Source organism: Adiantum capillus-veneris, chromosome 14, assembly GCF_014529385.1.
Source record: "Adiantum capillus-veneris isolate H3 chromosome 14, ASM1452938v2, whole genome shotgun sequence".
Taxonomy (NCBI): Eukaryota; Viridiplantae; Streptophyta; class Polypodiopsida; order Polypodiales; family Pteridaceae; genus Adiantum; species Adiantum capillus-veneris.
Window position 1 is genome coordinate 142,667,334 of NC_140944.1, and position 17,425 is coordinate 142,684,758.

At 44.8% G+C, this 17,425-nt stretch overlaps 1 protein-coding gene and 2 pseudogenes across 1 annotated transcript; 2 read left to right on the forward strand and 1 right to left on the reverse strand.

The window, feature by feature from the left end:
- The first annotated feature begins 1,828 nt into the window (after positions 1 to 1,828).
- LOC147443276 (fasciclin-like arabinogalactan protein 7) lies at positions 1,829 to 3,711 on the forward strand. Its single transcript, XM_086529182.1, has 2 exons — positions 1,829 to 2,459; positions 2,900 to 3,711. The coding sequence occupies exons 1-2, from the start codon at positions 1,969 to 1,971 to the stop codon at positions 3,249 to 3,251; spliced, it is 843 nt and encodes a 280-aa protein (XP_086385308.1). The 5' UTR covers positions 1,829 to 1,968; the 3' UTR covers positions 3,252 to 3,711.
- A 2,179-nt stretch (positions 3,712 to 5,890) lies between these two features.
- LOC147443277 (uncharacterized) lies at positions 5,891 to 6,841 on the forward strand (annotated as a pseudogene).
- A 6,294-nt stretch (positions 6,842 to 13,135) lies between these two features.
- On the reverse strand, positions 13,136 to 17,083 carry LOC147443278 (uncharacterized; annotated as a pseudogene).
- Positions 17,084 to 17,425: the final 342 nt, after the last annotated feature.

Sequence of the window (17,425 nt, forward strand, 5' to 3'; positions counted from 1 at the left end):
TCCGTAGGGGAAAATTAAAGAAAACTCCTTCAAGGACATTGAATTGGAGCGACCAAGGTCCTCTCTAGCATCAAAGGGTCCCTTCTTCTTCTTCTCTCCCCCAACCACAAACCAAACGGCCCTAGAGGACGGGCGCCTTATTTGTTAAATTCAAAACAACGCATTGCTATTTATTACAATGTGCACAACAATGGCACATTTAAAAATAACAATTCTAATTTGGTGTAAATATTGATGGTTATATAAACCTATGCCATGGAGCCTAACCAATGCGTCGAGCTTTAATTGTTCCTTTGAAGGGTGGTAAAAAAAAATTATACGCATTGTAGATTTGATGCAACGCAGGCTATAAAAAATTTGTGCATTTGCAAATGTAGAAGGTCTAAAAGTTAAGTGCGCTTGTTTATTGTCGATACGTGTTTATGTCAACACAACCTCCCTTAAAAGCTACATCTCACCTAAATGACAACTTTTACCACCAAATTGGAAGGCGACGGTGGACCTTGTATGAAGAGAGGGGCGTCACTTGGCTTGGCTTCTAGCATAAGCAAGTGGTTGCCCTTTCTGATAGGATATCACCTGAGTTCTTTCACAGTTTCACCTCATCACATGTGCTATAAATATTTTTGAAGGGTTGAAAGCATCTTCGTCATAAGATTTAAATAACAAGCAATTGCTTCTCTTTAAAATTTAAGAGATGAGATATGAAGATTTAACCCTCAAGTAATAATAGCAGTGTTCGGGATTTGACAGCCATCCACCAATCCAAGGGCCGTGAAAATGTCACCTGACACGCAAGGACGCACCAAGGATGTGTTTGGATTTGACGGCCATCCACCAATCCAAGGGCCATGAAAATGTCACCTGACACGCAAGGAAGCACCAAGGATGTCTGTGGCATGGCAATGTTAGAAAATGGTCGTACATAGGGACACTACGAGTGGGCATTCATCCAAAACAAATTTAGTATTGCATAAAAGTAATATCCCATAACCAAGTTACAACCTTAGTGTACATTGGCAAACGCCCATTGCTCGATGTCTACATGTGCAATCTTCTCATTTGCTCCATCTAGTTATCTATATACTTTAATGCATACATAGAACGATGGATTCTAACACTAAAGTACGTTGCTAAGAATGTAACTTCGCATTCAACTCTGTCCCTGAGAAGGGATTGCCGGTGGCAAAGTTTCGATAAACGGCCTTACTTGCACAAGAAGTTTTGGGTAGATTCTCACAATAATTCTCACATTGTGGCCGGGCCGGTGGTCCCCTGCCCCCAATCTTACCTAGCTAGGTATGCGGTGCCTCCCGAGCGGAAGCTCATGATGTTATGCATTGTATGAAAAAGACTCCATTTTCCTACGTGAGAAAACTTCTAAACCTTCTTGTGAATTGTAAATGCTCTTCCTTCTAAAAGGTGCTTCTAAAGACGTTGTGGGCGCCAAAAAATAGAATTTGTGGCATTGCTATCAGAGAAGAAGAATTTGGCCCATAAAAAACTAATCCATTAGTGAAGATAAAGATGAAAATCTTGTAAGGAGCACATTATACTAATCAAGGGAAGAGATTGCAAAAAGGAATAATCGGAGATTAGTACAAAAAAAAGAGGTTCTTCTTTATGAGTGAAATGATATTCTAGCTGTATGAAGCAAAAGGTACATTTGTTTTTGTAGGTGATGAGAAGAGCTGGGCTCATGGGCTGTCTCGGTCTGTAGGCTTTTGCTGTCTGTCCAGCTGAGACGTTAGCTTTAGGGGTCCCGCGCGTGGCCAATCTCTTGCATGTGAAGGCAAGCGTGTATAAGAGCTTGCATTGCAAGAGCGGGGAGAGTCTGTGATCTCTCTCTGATCTCTCTCTCTCTCTCTCTCTCTCTCTCTCTCTCAGAGATCCATCAGCTAGATCTACTTTGCTCATTATTGGAAGAAGAGTGGATTCATCAAGCTAAGATTAGCTGCAGTTCTAGCTATGGAGCTCCAACATGCTGCCAAATTTAGAGGCAAAGCTTCACACTGCATGAGGCTGTGCATGCAATTAGTGGTGGTGATGGTGGCTTGCAGGAGAGCGGAAGCGCAGGCGCCGGCGCCGACAGCCGTACCAGCACCCCCATCGACCGCACCGGCGCCGGCCCCAACGCCTCCTTATGTGAATGTGACCCAGGTGCTGGCGCAGGCAGGGGACTACAGCACGTTTGTGAGCTTGATGATAGAGACGAAGGTGGATGAGGTTTTTCAGAGGAATGCCAATCAGACAGAGATCGGCATCACCATCTTTGCGCCGTCCAATGGGGCCTTTACAACTAAGCTGGCCTCCTCCTTGTTGAGCAATCTAACCGACTCGCAGAAGGTGAGCCTCGTGGAGTACCACGCGCTCACTAGCTGGGTGTCACTTGGCTCTCTCCAATTGGCCGACGACAACCAGACTGCCACTCTCGCAACCTACAACAATGGAGGGGGCCAGTATGTTTTTTTCCTACTTCCGCTTTTATTTTCCCCCTTCGTTGTTTTGTTAATAATCGACCTTGGGTATACCCTCTGGACAAATTCTCACAATAATTCCCACGTTGTGACTTACCTCAACATCATGAGCTTATGTGACAGAGACACCGCATACCTAGCTAGGTACGATTGGGGGCAGGGGACCGCACGCCTGGTGGGGGGGCCGGGGTCCCTTGCCCCCAATCGCACCTAGCTAGGTATGCGGAGCCTCTCGAGTAGAAGCTCATGGTGTTATTCATTGTATGAAAAACACTGGGAAAGACAGCCTCCACATCAAGCCCTGCCCTACACAGATTACTGAATTGAATTAAAAGTGTATTTGTGTAACATTTAGATTGCTTTGAAGCCTAAGAATAAACTTTCAAGATTGCTAACCAATGCTTTTCTTTTCTTGTTGAAAGGTACCAACTTAACCTTACAAATATTTTTGGGATGGTGCAAGTTGTGAGTGCATGGACAGTGGCAAACCTCACAAGCACACTCTATAGCCAAAGGCCAGTGAGTATCTTTGGCATTAATCAGGTTTTGCTACCGGAGGACCTTTTCGGATTGCCATCCCCGGCACCGGCTCCTTCTCCTTCATCTGGTGCACCTACACCCACCCCTTTGGTACCCTCATCTTCATCTTCAACATTGGGGCCATCGGGTAGTGATGGTTCCGCAAATTTCAGCCCTACCCCTATTGCTCCTTCCCTCACTCCTCTTTTTGTTTGCTTTCTCGTCCTCGTGCTTTTGCCGAACATGCATCTCTAATTTAAGCCACAAAAACACAAGTTGGGATTTCATTTTTGTAAGTTTTATGTTAGCCTTGTGCACATATAGGGTGTCCCAGTTTACACGTAGGCCAAGGATTTTTTCGTGATTTTCTTAGCTTCCATTTATCTAACCAACCCCCTCTTTGATGTCACCATGGAAAGTGGGTTGGCCTTGTGGCTAAATTCTACATACTATAAAATTGTGAGACCAGACAGCATCTAACTATTCTTGTAATATCCCTAAAAAAAAAAACTCAATCTTCAAATGGCTTTTTGTATATCCACATTCAAACTTGATCCATTCCTTGTAAGGTACATTGATCAATAAAACTTGGGAAAATTACCAAAATACCCCTCTAATTTGAGGAAATTCCTATAGTACCCCTCAAATTTCAAAAATTCCCAAAATACCCCTGGTTGTGACAGTAAATTTCTCGAAAAATAATTTTTTTAAAGGACTTCACTTGTCTATCGTACAAGATACTAAAACTACATTTGAGTTGGTTACGTATGCTTTGGAGATGAATTGCTTCATTATTTTTTGACATAATTGCCTTTTTGGCGATGGTAATTGGTGACAAATTACATGCTGAGCACTCAAAAACGGATCTCAATTGTCAAAAACGAACGAAGATTAGAAAATCTTGAACAATCCAAGCAAAATAGATAAAGGGTATTTTGGGAATTTTTGAAATTTGAGGGGTATTTTGGGAATTTCCTCAAATTAGAGGGGTATTTTGGTAATTTTCCCATAAAACTTCCATGGTTCTCCGTCTCTCTCTCTCTCTCTCTCTCTCTCACACACACACACACACACACACACACACACAAACAAAAGGAGTTGTAAAATGAGTACAAGTAGTCTTGGCATATGCTTGTGTGAGCTTGTCACTAAGAGGAAGTATATGGCTATGAGGAAAACCAATGTGTAAGAGCATCAAGGTGGCTCTACGAAGATGTAATCTTTAAACAACTATGGAGGTGCAAATTGTACCAAGTAATGTGCTCACCAAAACAATATTGAAGTGCAACCGAGAAAAGACCTTCGATGCTCTCCTACTTCCCTACAAGAGTCAACTACTGCATCCCACTGCCTATGCAAAGAGTACACCATAGTATCAAACTTCGAGGAAAGAGTGGCACCTAGAATGTATTCAAATGTAATCATTGACCGTAAATATCATTGAAAATGAGAAGATACACCTACCGCTTGTTTAGTGAAGCAAATGCTGCCTGTAGCAACATTGAGCAAAGAGAAGGTATTAAAAGATAAGGGAAAATTACCAAAATACCCCTCTAACTTGTAGAAATTCCCAAAATACCCCTCAAATTTCAACAATTCCCAAAACACCCCCCATATGTTTTCATAAATTCCCAAAATACCCTTCAGTTTTTCCAAAATTCTCAAAATACCCCTGGTCGTGAGATTAAATTGAACTCTAAAGATTAAAAAATATGTAGCTTTTCATAAGAAGACTGATTGTCTATTAATAGAAGATGCTAAAACTAGAACTTGAGTCGGTTATATAGGCTTTCGAGATAATTGATTCATTATTTTTTGACATAAGTGCCCTTTTTCGAGAGGTAATTTGTGACAAAAATTTCCACAAATTAGAGGGGTATTTTGGTAATTTTCCCAAAAGATAAATCGGAAAATAATCAAGAACTTGGGGTGCTTTTGTGAACACACCACACCTAACGTAAAGGGGCCAATTTTAGGCCATCTAAGCGGGCAAGCAGGCTACGAACAACACAATGGACAGAATTGTGTGTGCAGGGGCACAAAATGAAGCCCGTGCTAAACCCTACCAGTAGCTAAAATCTTAGCGCAAGTAGCGACACAAGGCTCACGAATGACGCCACAACATTTTTTGTGTGTATCAAAAAATGGCATGAGTAGGGATCCAATGCAAGGGATAAAGCGAGCCATCACGCCAACAAGGATCGAACCCTTGATCCGACAAACCAGAATTATTTTCAGCTACATTGTCCTACACATCTCTCAAGCATTGGTGTTCCAAAATTGGTTCAAATACATGTTAAAGTGGGGTGGGGTGGGCCTCAGGACTATATACACATGCACATTTAAGAAGCTAGTTCATGGGATCGACGGCGCGGAACTGGGGTGCGATCGGCGAGACGATCTGGATCGTCTGCGTGGCGGGGCCGGGCTCGGGGTAGGAGGTAAACCCGGGCAACGAATGGCGGGACGACATGGCATAGGGCGGGTGACGTGGCCTCAGGCTATGAGGTGCCACGTGGATAAAGGGGCAGGTGGATGGCCGGGGTGGCTTTCCGTGCGCGGACAATGATTGTCAGTTAGGGCGCCGAAAGGGATTGCTTTATGCAAGGTGGGGTGGCGGGCAGAATTCATATTTGAATTGGGGAAGGTCGTGCAACAGAGCAGGTGTAGGGGTGGGGGTAAACCCGGGCTTCTGAAAAGGGGGCGCACGTGGGTGTTTTGTGTTGACGAAGATGCACGTTTCCGCCAGTGGAGGGGCAGCGGTTGGGGGGCCTTGGGGGTGGGATATGGATGACATGGAAGAGTTCTTTGAAGAGAATCAAAGTGGGTGTTTGGATACATTTGCTTTTGCATCAACTAGGTACTTTGCTTTTGATAGGCAAACATACGGGCTTATGATAGCTTCTATCGAAAGTGGCCAAACGATTACCATAAGTGCTCTCAAAGCCCATGACAAGCGAGGTGTGCTAGACTTGAAAAAATGGGCAAGAATGAGGGATTCACTCCACGTAATGGTTGACCAAGGTGGATCTTCGCGTCTTGTTATTGGGAATGGAAAGTTGATTGCATGTATAGAAGATTGGGAAAGCATTGTCTCCGCATGCCACTCAAACGACCATTTATGCTTGCGGGCAACGATGGCATCCATTGCATGTACATGGTGCACAAGTATTAGACAGCATGGAATCCCACTTGCTTATTTGAAGGAGTTTTTGGACTTGTGTGCTTGTGCATCGTTGCCCGGGTTGGGGGAATTGGAGAGCCATGACACCACTTCCATAGAAAATTGCCTGGGTTTACAAGACAAACAAAAGAGTCCCGGCAAGGATGAAGGTGGTGTTGAGGAACATACAACATTGATGGATGATATTCAAAATGTGATCAACGCTATTGCCATCAAGCACAAGGCTAGATTGGTAGAGCGGCAATCATCGTTGTTGAGGGGCTTCATTCAACTTGTGTGTCATCGCAATGGGGAGGCATGAAGAAAGGGCCACGATCATCGAAGACTGCGCACATCAAAGAAGTGTGGATGCCCGTTTACTATCGTCATTCAACGCGTCTATGATATAAAGGAAAGTGTAAGGATAAGGGTTCATGTTGGGCACAAAGGTCATGTGCCGGGATCACGTGAGGATCTTTATCACTTGCCGGTGCATCCTACTGTGAGGAAACGATGCATGGACGATTTGTTTGACGTTGGAACGTGTCGCCATGTCGCAAAGATGAGTGTCTCCAAGGAGCTATTTCACTTCAATATGACATTGCTGATAGAGCAAGTGTCACATAGATTCTTCATGATACCAAAGGAAATTCAAATGATGGAATATCAGCTCCGATCCTAAGGTAAATAAAGCCCTGAATGTCTCCTTGGTGGGATAATCATAGGTTTGTATGGGCTTATCTGTCATGGTGCCTGGGTTTATTTTGGGCTAGTGCCTGGGTTTCTTTATTATTTTGCCTGGGTTTATCTGTCAGATTCATTTAAGACTTGAGTTTAATTGACTGCTTTTGTTTAGGGAGGCTAGGAAGCGATGACTGGTCTTCAATGTACCAGGAGGCTCTAAAATTAAAAGAGAAAAACAAAGTTCTCTATTGTCAACCCTACAACCCGAATGCCTTCAATGAGATGGAAAGGCCATTCATACTCATTATTCAGGATGATTGGATGCTCCGCATGTGCTTGCGTTTCTCAACAAACAATGCTTGGGCAATAGACTCCACATTCAAAACAAATGTTTTTGGGATGCCACTCTATGCAGCCGTATTGCCAAATCAAAATGGAATTGGTTTACCCTTGTGGTTTATGTTGTGCACACATGATGTAGGAACATCTCAAGAAAGCATTGCTTTGCAAGTGACACTAAGGCTTGTGTTCCACAAAATGAACAACATTCGCCCTTGAGCATTGGTGATTGACAAGTGTATGACTTCATTACTTGCCATCAATAAAGTTGTTCATGCTGATCAATCTTGTTGGGAGGTGGACAAAGATGGGACAACTCAACAAGTTGCATGTACTGTCTTGCTATCTTGGCTCCATACCAAGAAAGCATGGGTGGAGCACTTGCTTCCACAGGTTTGTAATATGGTTTTGTATATGTGTACGTGGGTTTATCTGCGTGTCAGAGGTTTATCTGTTAGTGCTTGGGTTTATCTGTTAGTGCCTAGGTTTATTTGTCAGTGCCTGGGTTTATCTGTCTATGCCTGGATTTATTTGTTTGTGCCTGGGTTTATCTGTCAATGCCTGGATTTATTTGATGGTGCCTGGGTTTATCTGTCAGTGTCTGGGTTTTTCTGTCAGTGTCTGTGTTTATCTATCAGTGCCTTGGTTTTTCTATGTGTGAGAGCTTATCTGTGTGGACCTGGGATGATATGGGTGAACTATAGATTATCTCGTATATGTTTCTTGATATGCCTGCCCACTTTTTTTGCAAGCTCCTAAGGAGATGCGTGAAACCCTATATGCAATTTGTGAGAACTTTTCTATGAAGCGTCTATAGTATGCACACATACCTATAAAGCTTCTTAGTTCATGAAGATTCCTTGGTTTAGGCCATCATTTTATTACCTCTAACTTGGATGGATCCATTTGGATGCCATCTTGAGAGATAATGTGACCTAAATACTGAATCTCTTGCAAGAAAAATTCACTTTTCTTTCGATTAACATAAAGTTTATTCTCTCTCAAAACTTGAAATATTACCTAGAGATGTTGCTTGTGTTCGTCTAATGAATTAGAGTAGATGATAATATCATCAAAGAACACTCTAGTGAAGGTTCGATGAGGCATGAACAGATTCTCCATCAAGCGGTTGAATGTGGCTGGTGCATTGGTCAAGCCAAAAGGCATGACAATGTATTTGTAAAGACCAAATGTGGTGCGAAATGCGGTCTTTACAATGTCTTGATCAACTATCCTTATTTGATGATAGCCACTTTTTAGGTCAATCCTACTGAAGTAGGTCGATCCTTGTAGCTTATCAAATAGGTCTTCTACCCGTGGAACGGGAAACCTATTCTTGATAGTGATCCTATTTAGTGCTCTATAGTCGAAACACATACGATATGTGCTGTCTTTATTTTGCACTAATAGCATAGGTGAGCAAAATGGAGATGAGCTAGGCCTAACCATGCCCTTCTCAACTAACTCATGCACTTGCCGCATGATCTCCTCTTGTTGAGCTTGAGAAACTCTATAAGGAGGTTTGTTAGGCGGTGAACTTCCTGGAAGAAGTTCAATTGCATGGTCATCATTACCTCGTTTAGGAGGTAGCTCACAAGGGATGTCGTCAATAAAAACATCTTGAAACCCCTTGAGAAAATTGGATAACTCTAATTCCTTTTGGTTGCTTTTATTTTCTTTTGCTAAAGCATTAGGTTCATTTTGAGAATCTTTAACAAAAATCATGTACATGGAAATAGAGCTCTTTATTGACTTGTTGAAAGTTGGTGTATGTACAATGAGGATAGTGTTACCCATTTCCTTAGCATCTATATACATGTATTTTTCCCTGAACTTAAAGGAGATTCTCCTTTCAGGAAATTTAACATTGGCAGCCAGGCGGTCAAACCATGGTGCCCCTAGGATTACGTCCTCATGCTTGAGAGGAGAGATAAAGAAGTCCTCTTTGTCCACATAGCCTTGGACATGAAGCCTCAATTTCCCGATTAAGGGAGTGACTGAAGCTTCTTGCCCCTTGAAGGCATTGTCTGCGGCAGCGGGTAGGACATCTCCCATCTCATAAGCTTGTATGCCTAGCTTGGTGGCCAACTCTATAGATATAAAATTGTGAGTAGAACCAGGGTCAAAGAGAATAAAAGCATCATGTTCTCTTACCTTTCCCCAAGCATGGCATAGAGGAGATCCTTTGTGATGAGTTTGGTGAGTCTCCTCCTCTTGGATTTCAACCAAGGAAGCTCTAGGAGGATCTTGGCAGTTGTTCTTTTGGGGACAAGCGCGGTACGCATGCCCTTGTTCGCCGCACTTGAAACACCGGTTATCCTTGCGATAACGCTCAAGCTCTTCAGGAGAGAGTTTGTTCTTACCTTTGTAAACTCCCTTCTCTTTAGCTTTGTTGGAGTTGCCCTTAGGAGACTTTTGGAAATTGTCCTTCCCCTTAGGCTCATTGGAACCCTTGTTTTCCGGGGGCTTATTATTTCTTTTAGCCCCCGTTTAGAAATTGATTCGTGAGGACACCATAGTATGGTGTATTACCGCCGATATGGTACGTGGCCTTTAAGAGTTGACATACTCTACCATTTCTTCGGTTAAGCCCGCACAAAATTGTTGCTTTTGCTCTCCAAAATCCAACTTTTTGAAGACAGTGGCTTTGAGTTGTAGGTCCCAAAAATTGTCTACATATTTGTGGATGGATTCATTGGGAGAGAGCTTTAAGCTTTGCCATTCGGTGAGTACTTTGTCTTTGGCATCGGTGGCTCTTAAAGCTTTCCATGTTCGTGGAGCTTCATCGTTGGCCTGTAGGCTAGACCACCATTGCCTGGCGGACTTTTAAAAGTGCATAGCTACATGGCGTAGCTTAGAGGACTCTGTGAAGCCCTCATCTCCAAACGCCACATCAAATTGCTGGATAAAGGCCAATACTTTGTCCGTAGCACCAAAGGTACCATCATAGGTAAGGAAAGAGATGCTCTTCCCTCCCTCTTAATTTCTTCAACTTGGACTACCTCTTCCATGCAGCATAGGATTTCCTATGGCCTCTTCTTTTTGATGGTTCAAAGGTTGCACCATCACTTTCTTTAGAAGGTGAAGAATTTGAAGAAGGTGGAGAAGAGGGTGACCTCTTTCTCTCCTTTTTCTTGTCTTGATCTTCAGGGTCTTCACCATCACTTTCATAAGAGGAAGAGGATGAAGAAGATGGAGAAGAGGGTGTCCTCTTTCTCGCCTTTTTCTTCTCTTGCTTTTTATAATCCCTCTTTGAATTATTGCGTGGAGAAGAGTATGATGGTCTTCTCCGCTTTGGGGGTGATGGAGAGCGTTTAGCCTGCCGTCTTCGTGGAGCCATCTCCGCCGAGGTGGCGGGAGACTCACTTCTTTCTCGTTCCTTCGGTGGAGGCTCTTGAGTTCTCCTTTGGGAAGGAGATGCATCATCAAGAAGTAAATTCTTGAGCCCTTCGTATGGATTCTCTTCTTCTTCCCGAATCGGAGAGAGACCTCTTTTGGGAGTCTCACAAGGAGGCTTCCTAGGTGTTCTCTCGTCATGGTGATGAACTTGGAGAATCCCGTGAGCACGGAGCTGCCGTTGCACTTCACTTTGGAGAGATGGATTGCCCATGTCTTGTTGAAGCCTAGAAACAAGATAGTTAACAAGCATTGAAGCATCATTAGTAGCTTGCTCATGAGCAAAATCAAAGTTATCAACATTAATTTCACTCTCTTTACTATTGTCATCCATTCTAACAACTTTTAGGTGTACTTTGGCACTTCAAGCCCTAGTTGCTACTACTCTTTACCCCTTTAGAAAAAGCACTCAAGCTACTATACCCGCGGCTCGAATACCATTAATTGCAAGGATTAGAAGAGAGGGTCTTTCGACACCAAAACAGCACCGGCTCCTGTCAAGCTTCTAATAGCTCAATAGTGGTTAAGCCATAGGCAAGCCCCGTAGGACTCCACTATTAAGACCAAAGCTCTCGACGGTGATGCCCCGTTAACTGCACGAAGGCAGGCGCACTGCAAGGCTGAAAAATCCCTATTCTACTTACTCACAGGCAATTAATAATACCAACCATTTATAGCTAGCTTGAGGACCTCCCTTATTGAGCAAGAAAAGAGAAACCTTGTGCTCTGATACCAATGTAACATTTAATGGCCTAAAAACTTGTGTGTAGTGGAAATTAGCATGAACATAGTGGGCATTTCATTAGAATAGATTCCTAATAAGAATTACAAGAGTGCTTGGGTGGAGAGAGCAACAAAAAGCATAACACCTAGTTAGATAGCATGAACAATACTTTCAAAAGAGAGAGAAATTAAGCTATTGACAATAGTTGAGGACCGAATTTGCATGAAGCCTGTCCCCCCTCCAAAAGGCTTTGTATTATGGTTTCTCCCATCAAGAGAGACATTGTACAATACAATTTTTTGTGTTCCTTCAAGACTAGCTAGTGCAATGAAGATGAAAGCTTCATGCACTAAGCAAAACACTTAGCAAACACAACTTAAATTATCCCCGGTCTCAGACCCAAGACCTCACACACCTTCGAAGATGGTGAGAGCTAGCAGGGTATGAGAGTAGATTGAGAGGAAGGAGTATCTTACGAGAAAGATGTACATCTCCTCACATAATCACTCATATTAGCATAGCTTAGCTTAGTAATTAGGTTGGTAGAGGATATGAGCATGCATTGAAGCTTGGCTCTTGGTTGGATTTGCATCCACATGCCAAGAGTGTGTCGATGTAGGCTTCTATCTCATAAGCTTGGAGTAGGTGATGAGCTCTCCATTAAAGCTTGGGAAGAGATAGTCTTCTTTGCTTCACACATAGACTGTGTGTGAGTGTGTGTGTGATAATGCCTTGCAAAAATCAGCCCCCTCTCTCTCTTGGGCGAGCCCTCTTGCTATTTGCTCTTCCTCTACCCTCATTGGGTCTCCCCAAGTCAAGCCAATGATTATTAAGCAGCATAAGTGATAGCCTTTTGACATGTGTCCCCCTTTCCCCTTTTGTGAGAGCTTAACCAATTAAACTTAATTGATTTAAATGAATTAAATCCCCATTGGACCTTTCCCCATTCTGACCAATAGAAATTAAGTAGCCCATTGGGCTGCTCAATTCCTATTGGACCCCTCCATGGGCTGTCCAATAATCATCCAGGAGACTTAATTTTCATTGGTTCTTTTTATTAAGTGTTTTAAAATTAATTAGGCTAAATTTACTCTAGCCTAATTCTCATTGGTCCACCTCCAAGGCCATCCAATAGGAATTGGGTATACCTTGTGGGCATCTGGCCTAGGGAGCTGACATGTGTCCCTCATTCCCTTTGTGTAAAGGGGGCTTGTGTGTGTGTGTGTGGCTTTCTCTCTCATCCCCTAGAAGAAAGGCTCGCCCCCTCCCAAGTAGGGATGTATAAAGACTTTTTTGGTCACACACAAAGCATCCAATTTCCCTAGGGTTGACCTTTGGACACAACCTTTGAATTTTGGAACCTTAGCATTTTGGAAGTCTTAATGGGATGAACCTTAGGGTCTTTTTAGCCCATTGTTGCACATGGCTCTTTTGCAGATGGCCCCCCCTTTTGCAGATGCAAGTTCATACAAACAACATTTTCTAAGTTTGCAGCACACTATACAAATAACATATAAACCATGAATGCAAACCACTAACATGTCAAGCCTGACAACATATCAACCCAAGAAATCCGTAAAACCTAGACTTATTTGATAACCGATAAAGTAAACCCAATACACATATCAACCCAGGCAATCCATAAATCCAGGATTAATTTAACATCTGAACATGTAAACGTGGATAGCATGTCAACCCAAAAAATTTGTAACACAAAATTGTTTTAACCACCTAGCATAAGCCGAGGAGAGAATGAAAAGTTCACATTCCATGTTAGAGCTGATAAGTATGTGAAACAAAATCATACAAACGACATAGTCACTCAAAACAATCTCAAGCAGGTGAAGATAAAATCTCTTGCGCCTCATCCTCGTCACTACTAACATCTTGGGCGCCATCCTCATTGTCCCCTTTGCCACTTACACCACCGTCATCCTCGTCATCAGCCCCATCATCTTCACCGTCATCACCGCCACCACTTATGTCACCCCCACCATCGTCATCACCGCCACCACTTATGTCACTCCCACCACTTATGTCATCACTGCCACCACTTGTGTCACCCCCACCATCTTCATCATCGGCACCACTTATGTCACTCCCACCACTTTTGTCATCACCGCCACCACTTGTGTCACTCCCACCATCGTCATCATCGGCATCCCCATCGCTACCATAATCGGGATCATCATCCCCACTCCCATCCTGGTTAGACTCGTCATCACTCCCTCCGCTACTCCCCCCCGCTGCTTTTATCCTCGTCACTACGAACAATCAAGGTCTCCACTTTAATCCGGCGCTGCAATAAAACAGATTACTTTAAACTCAGACATAGAATAAACCCGGGCACTTACAAAAACACAAACCTCATTAAAATAGTAAAGTTGGCTTCTATGACCATAGAACTTACCCTAGATTCGTAGCCTTCCTCCACGTGACTCTTGATCTCCTTTTTCATTGCCTCTTCCCTTTGATCGATCGTTTTCATGTGGTTGGCCACAAACTGCATGATAAAAGTATCTTTCTTCATGGTCGTTTGAGCCTTGCGCGGAAGAACGTCCCAAGTGAGGGCTGCCCTATTCTTTGCTCTCTCCTCAATCCTCTTGCGATTTACTGCAAACTTTCAACTCACATCCTTAAAGCGCTGTTGGGCCCGTACCTGATCTTGTATACTTGGGCACGTCGTTGTTGACACTCCCTCGAGGCCGCCCTCCAAGCCTTTGAGGGATGAAGACATCCAACCCATGTACTTTCTTTAAGTGTTGAATCATCCGTGATCGCTTCTCCATGAGAGTGTTCCGAATCGCACATGGTGGTTCAGCCCGACAAATCCTCACCAACTTACCCCCATTGATAACCTCAACATAAGGCGTCTACATCCAATACAATACAAAAGGCAAAGCAAGTCAGTGATAGATAAACCCGGGCAATAAAAAATACTCGACAGAGAGAGAGTTGCACACCAAGCCGTGACAAATAAACCCGGGCAATAAGAATACTAGATAGAGAGAGTTGCACACCATGCCGTGACAGGTAAACCCGGGCAATAAGAATACTAGAGAGAGAGAGAGAGAGAGAGAGAGAGAGAGAGAGAGAGAGAGAGAGAGAGAGAGAGAGAGAGAGAGAGAGAGAGAGAGAGAGAGAGAGAGAGAGAGAGAGAGAGAGAGAGAGAGAGTGAGTGAGTTGCACACCATGCCATGACAGATAAACTCGGGCAACAAGAATACTAGAGAGAGAGAGAGAGAGAGAGAGATGCACACCATGCCGTGACAGATAAACCTAGGGACTTCTTAGGACTTCTTACCACAGTTGTGGAGGTAGTACAGCTTGCCCCTGATTTTTTTGCTCTCTTTACTTGAAGCTTGGGCCGCTTTGAAGAGCCGACAAGGGCAAGAGCCTTATCCACCGGCCCTTCATCCTCTTGCCCCATCTCCACATGCTTTTTAGCCTTATTCTTCCCACCATCCCTCTTTAGAGAAATCTTAACCTCCGGCACCTTCTCCAACTGCCCCTTGCCCGTGTGCCCTTTCACCTTGACCTAACCATTTTATCAAAGAAGAGGAAAACCATAAGATAAAAAAAAACAATTCATTGGCTTCTTGCACAACACTTGAGGGGCTAACCTCATCAACAGCAAGTTTCCGCTCGACGGGATCCCGGACTTCGACCTCTTTCATCCTCTTCAACCTCTTCACATTTTGTTGCTCGGGGACCGCCGTACCTTCTTTCTCTTTCACATCGGCCTTGGCCTTTCTCTTGTTCACTTATGACAATGCACTCAGACATAAACCCGGGTGCAAAGACCAAAAACACTTGCAAGGCACACTCTCATTGCAATAGTCTGCCTAGGGCTGTTTGTTGCATACCTGTGTCTTGGGTGGCTCGGAGCCTGCTGTGCCACTCAACTTCTTTGCTTGACCACTCTTTTGAACCTTCAAGGGACTTGATCCTTCAAGCACAATTATATCCTGCACACATTGCCACCCGTGAACACCTTACAGCCGACACAATTTTCAAAAAAATTGCACAATACCTGGGCATTGAGAGATAAACCTGGGCACTGACAGATAAACCCGGACACAGTCCTACCATTTTAGTTTGTTGGTCCTCCTTTGGAGCCTTTGGAGCCCTTGGTCGGGTGCCCGCTGTGCCGCTTACCTCCTTTGACTGGCCGCTTTTTTGAGCCTTCAACGCGCCTGATCCTTTAACCAGATTCAAACCCTCCATATCTTAAACACCTAGGAGCACTTAACAGCTAGCGATACTCGGACACTGACAGATTAACCCAGGCAACTCGGGCACTGACAGATAAACCCAGGCATTTCTCCTACCTATTTTGTTGGTTGGATCTTCTTTGGGGCCTTTGGGGCCAGGGCCTTCTTCATACTAGCATCTTGGCATGGCTCCTGAGGTACATCCAATGACAGAGGAGCATCTTGACCCTGCACAAATTTTACATGTTTTGTTGGCTGGGCCTCCTTTGGGACCTTTGGGGCCTTTGGGGCCTTCTTCAAAATAGAGCCTTGGCCTTTCTCTCGAGGTACATCCGCCGGCAAAGGAGCATCTTGGCCCGGTGTCATTGCAATCTTCAAAGGCGTTGCAATCTTTGGGGCTTTGGAGCCTTCTTTGAAGCAAAACCTTGGCATGGCTCTCGAGGTTCATCCGTCGACAAAGGAGCATCAATCTTCAAAGGCGTTGCCCTCTTCAAACCCTGCACATGTGAACACTTAACAAGGCACAAATTTCCCTTAAACTACACAAATCTTCGGGCAATGATAGATAAACCCGGTCATCTACAGGACGAGTCCTACCTGTTTTGTGCATTGGATCTCCTTTGGGGCCTTTGGAGCTTTCTTCGAAGCAGCACCTTGGCACGCCTCTTGAGGTACATCCGCCGACAAAGGAGCATCTTGGCCCTGAGGCGTTGCAATCTTCAAACCTTGCACACGTTGGAACAAGTAAACCCAAACGTCCACAGATAAACCCGGACATTCACAGGTAAACCCGGGAACTGTCTTACTTGTTCTGGCTGTTGGGCCTTTAAAGCCCCCTTCTTCCCTTCCTTGGTCACGGCAGCAGTAGGCTTATATGGCTCCGGTTCTACAACCTCCAATGGAGGAACATCATCATTGTTTGGTCCTTTCCCCGCTTTCTTCTTCCTTTCCCCTCCCACAGAAGCAGTCTCTGGAGAAGGCTCCGGAATTACAACATCGGGCTGAGACACTGCAAGAAGGAGCTCCCCCCCCACCTCTTTGACCTCCTCAACCTGCGTTGGCCCCGCCCTTGACCGTGTGGCTCTCATCGCAGGCGGCTTTTTGGCTCCCCCCCAGCCCTTCCAACAGGCTTCTTTGGCGGAGGTGTAGAGTAGGCGCCCCTCATTCCCTTCCTCCCTCCCTTCTTCGCCTTGCCCGCCATCTCTGCGCAATCCTGGACAGAGCTCCCCCTTGCCCGCGATGCCCTTGAAACCCCCTGGACAGACCTGCGCAATGCCCTGAAACACCCCCTCAAACCCCAAAACAGAGGTGGCAATGTTGAATGCCCATCTTGCAAGCTGTACTTCGAGGTGCAAAGTGAAAGCAACCCGAGCGACATGGCGGGACGACCTGCAGGCTCCCCTCACTGCCTGAGGTGAGGTGACACACCCCACTTCAAAATCATGGCGGGTGATCCCGTCGGATTTCCCCCCCCCCGTCATAATTAATGCCGACGTGGATCGTCCGTCGCCATCTCACCCACGTCCCGAGGCCACGTCACCCGCCCGGCGTCACGTCGTCCCGCCATTCATCGCCCGGGTTTACCTCCTACCCCGAGCTCGGCCCCGCCATGCGGACGATCCAGATCGTCTCGCCGATCACGCCCTAGTTCCGTGCCGTCGATCCCATGAACGAGCTTCTTAAATGTGCATGTGTATATAGTCCTGAGGTGGGGTGGGTGGGGAGTGGGGGGGGGGGGGGGGGGGGGGGGGCTTTGTCTGGGCCCTTACCCTAGTGTCTATGTCAACCAAGTCATTGCCAAGCACACTGTTTTTTTTCCTAAGACCCCTTGATAACTTTCTCCCCATCATAAAATGTGTGTACCCAACTAAACTTCTCTCACAATGTCATATGACATAGTGGTATTATT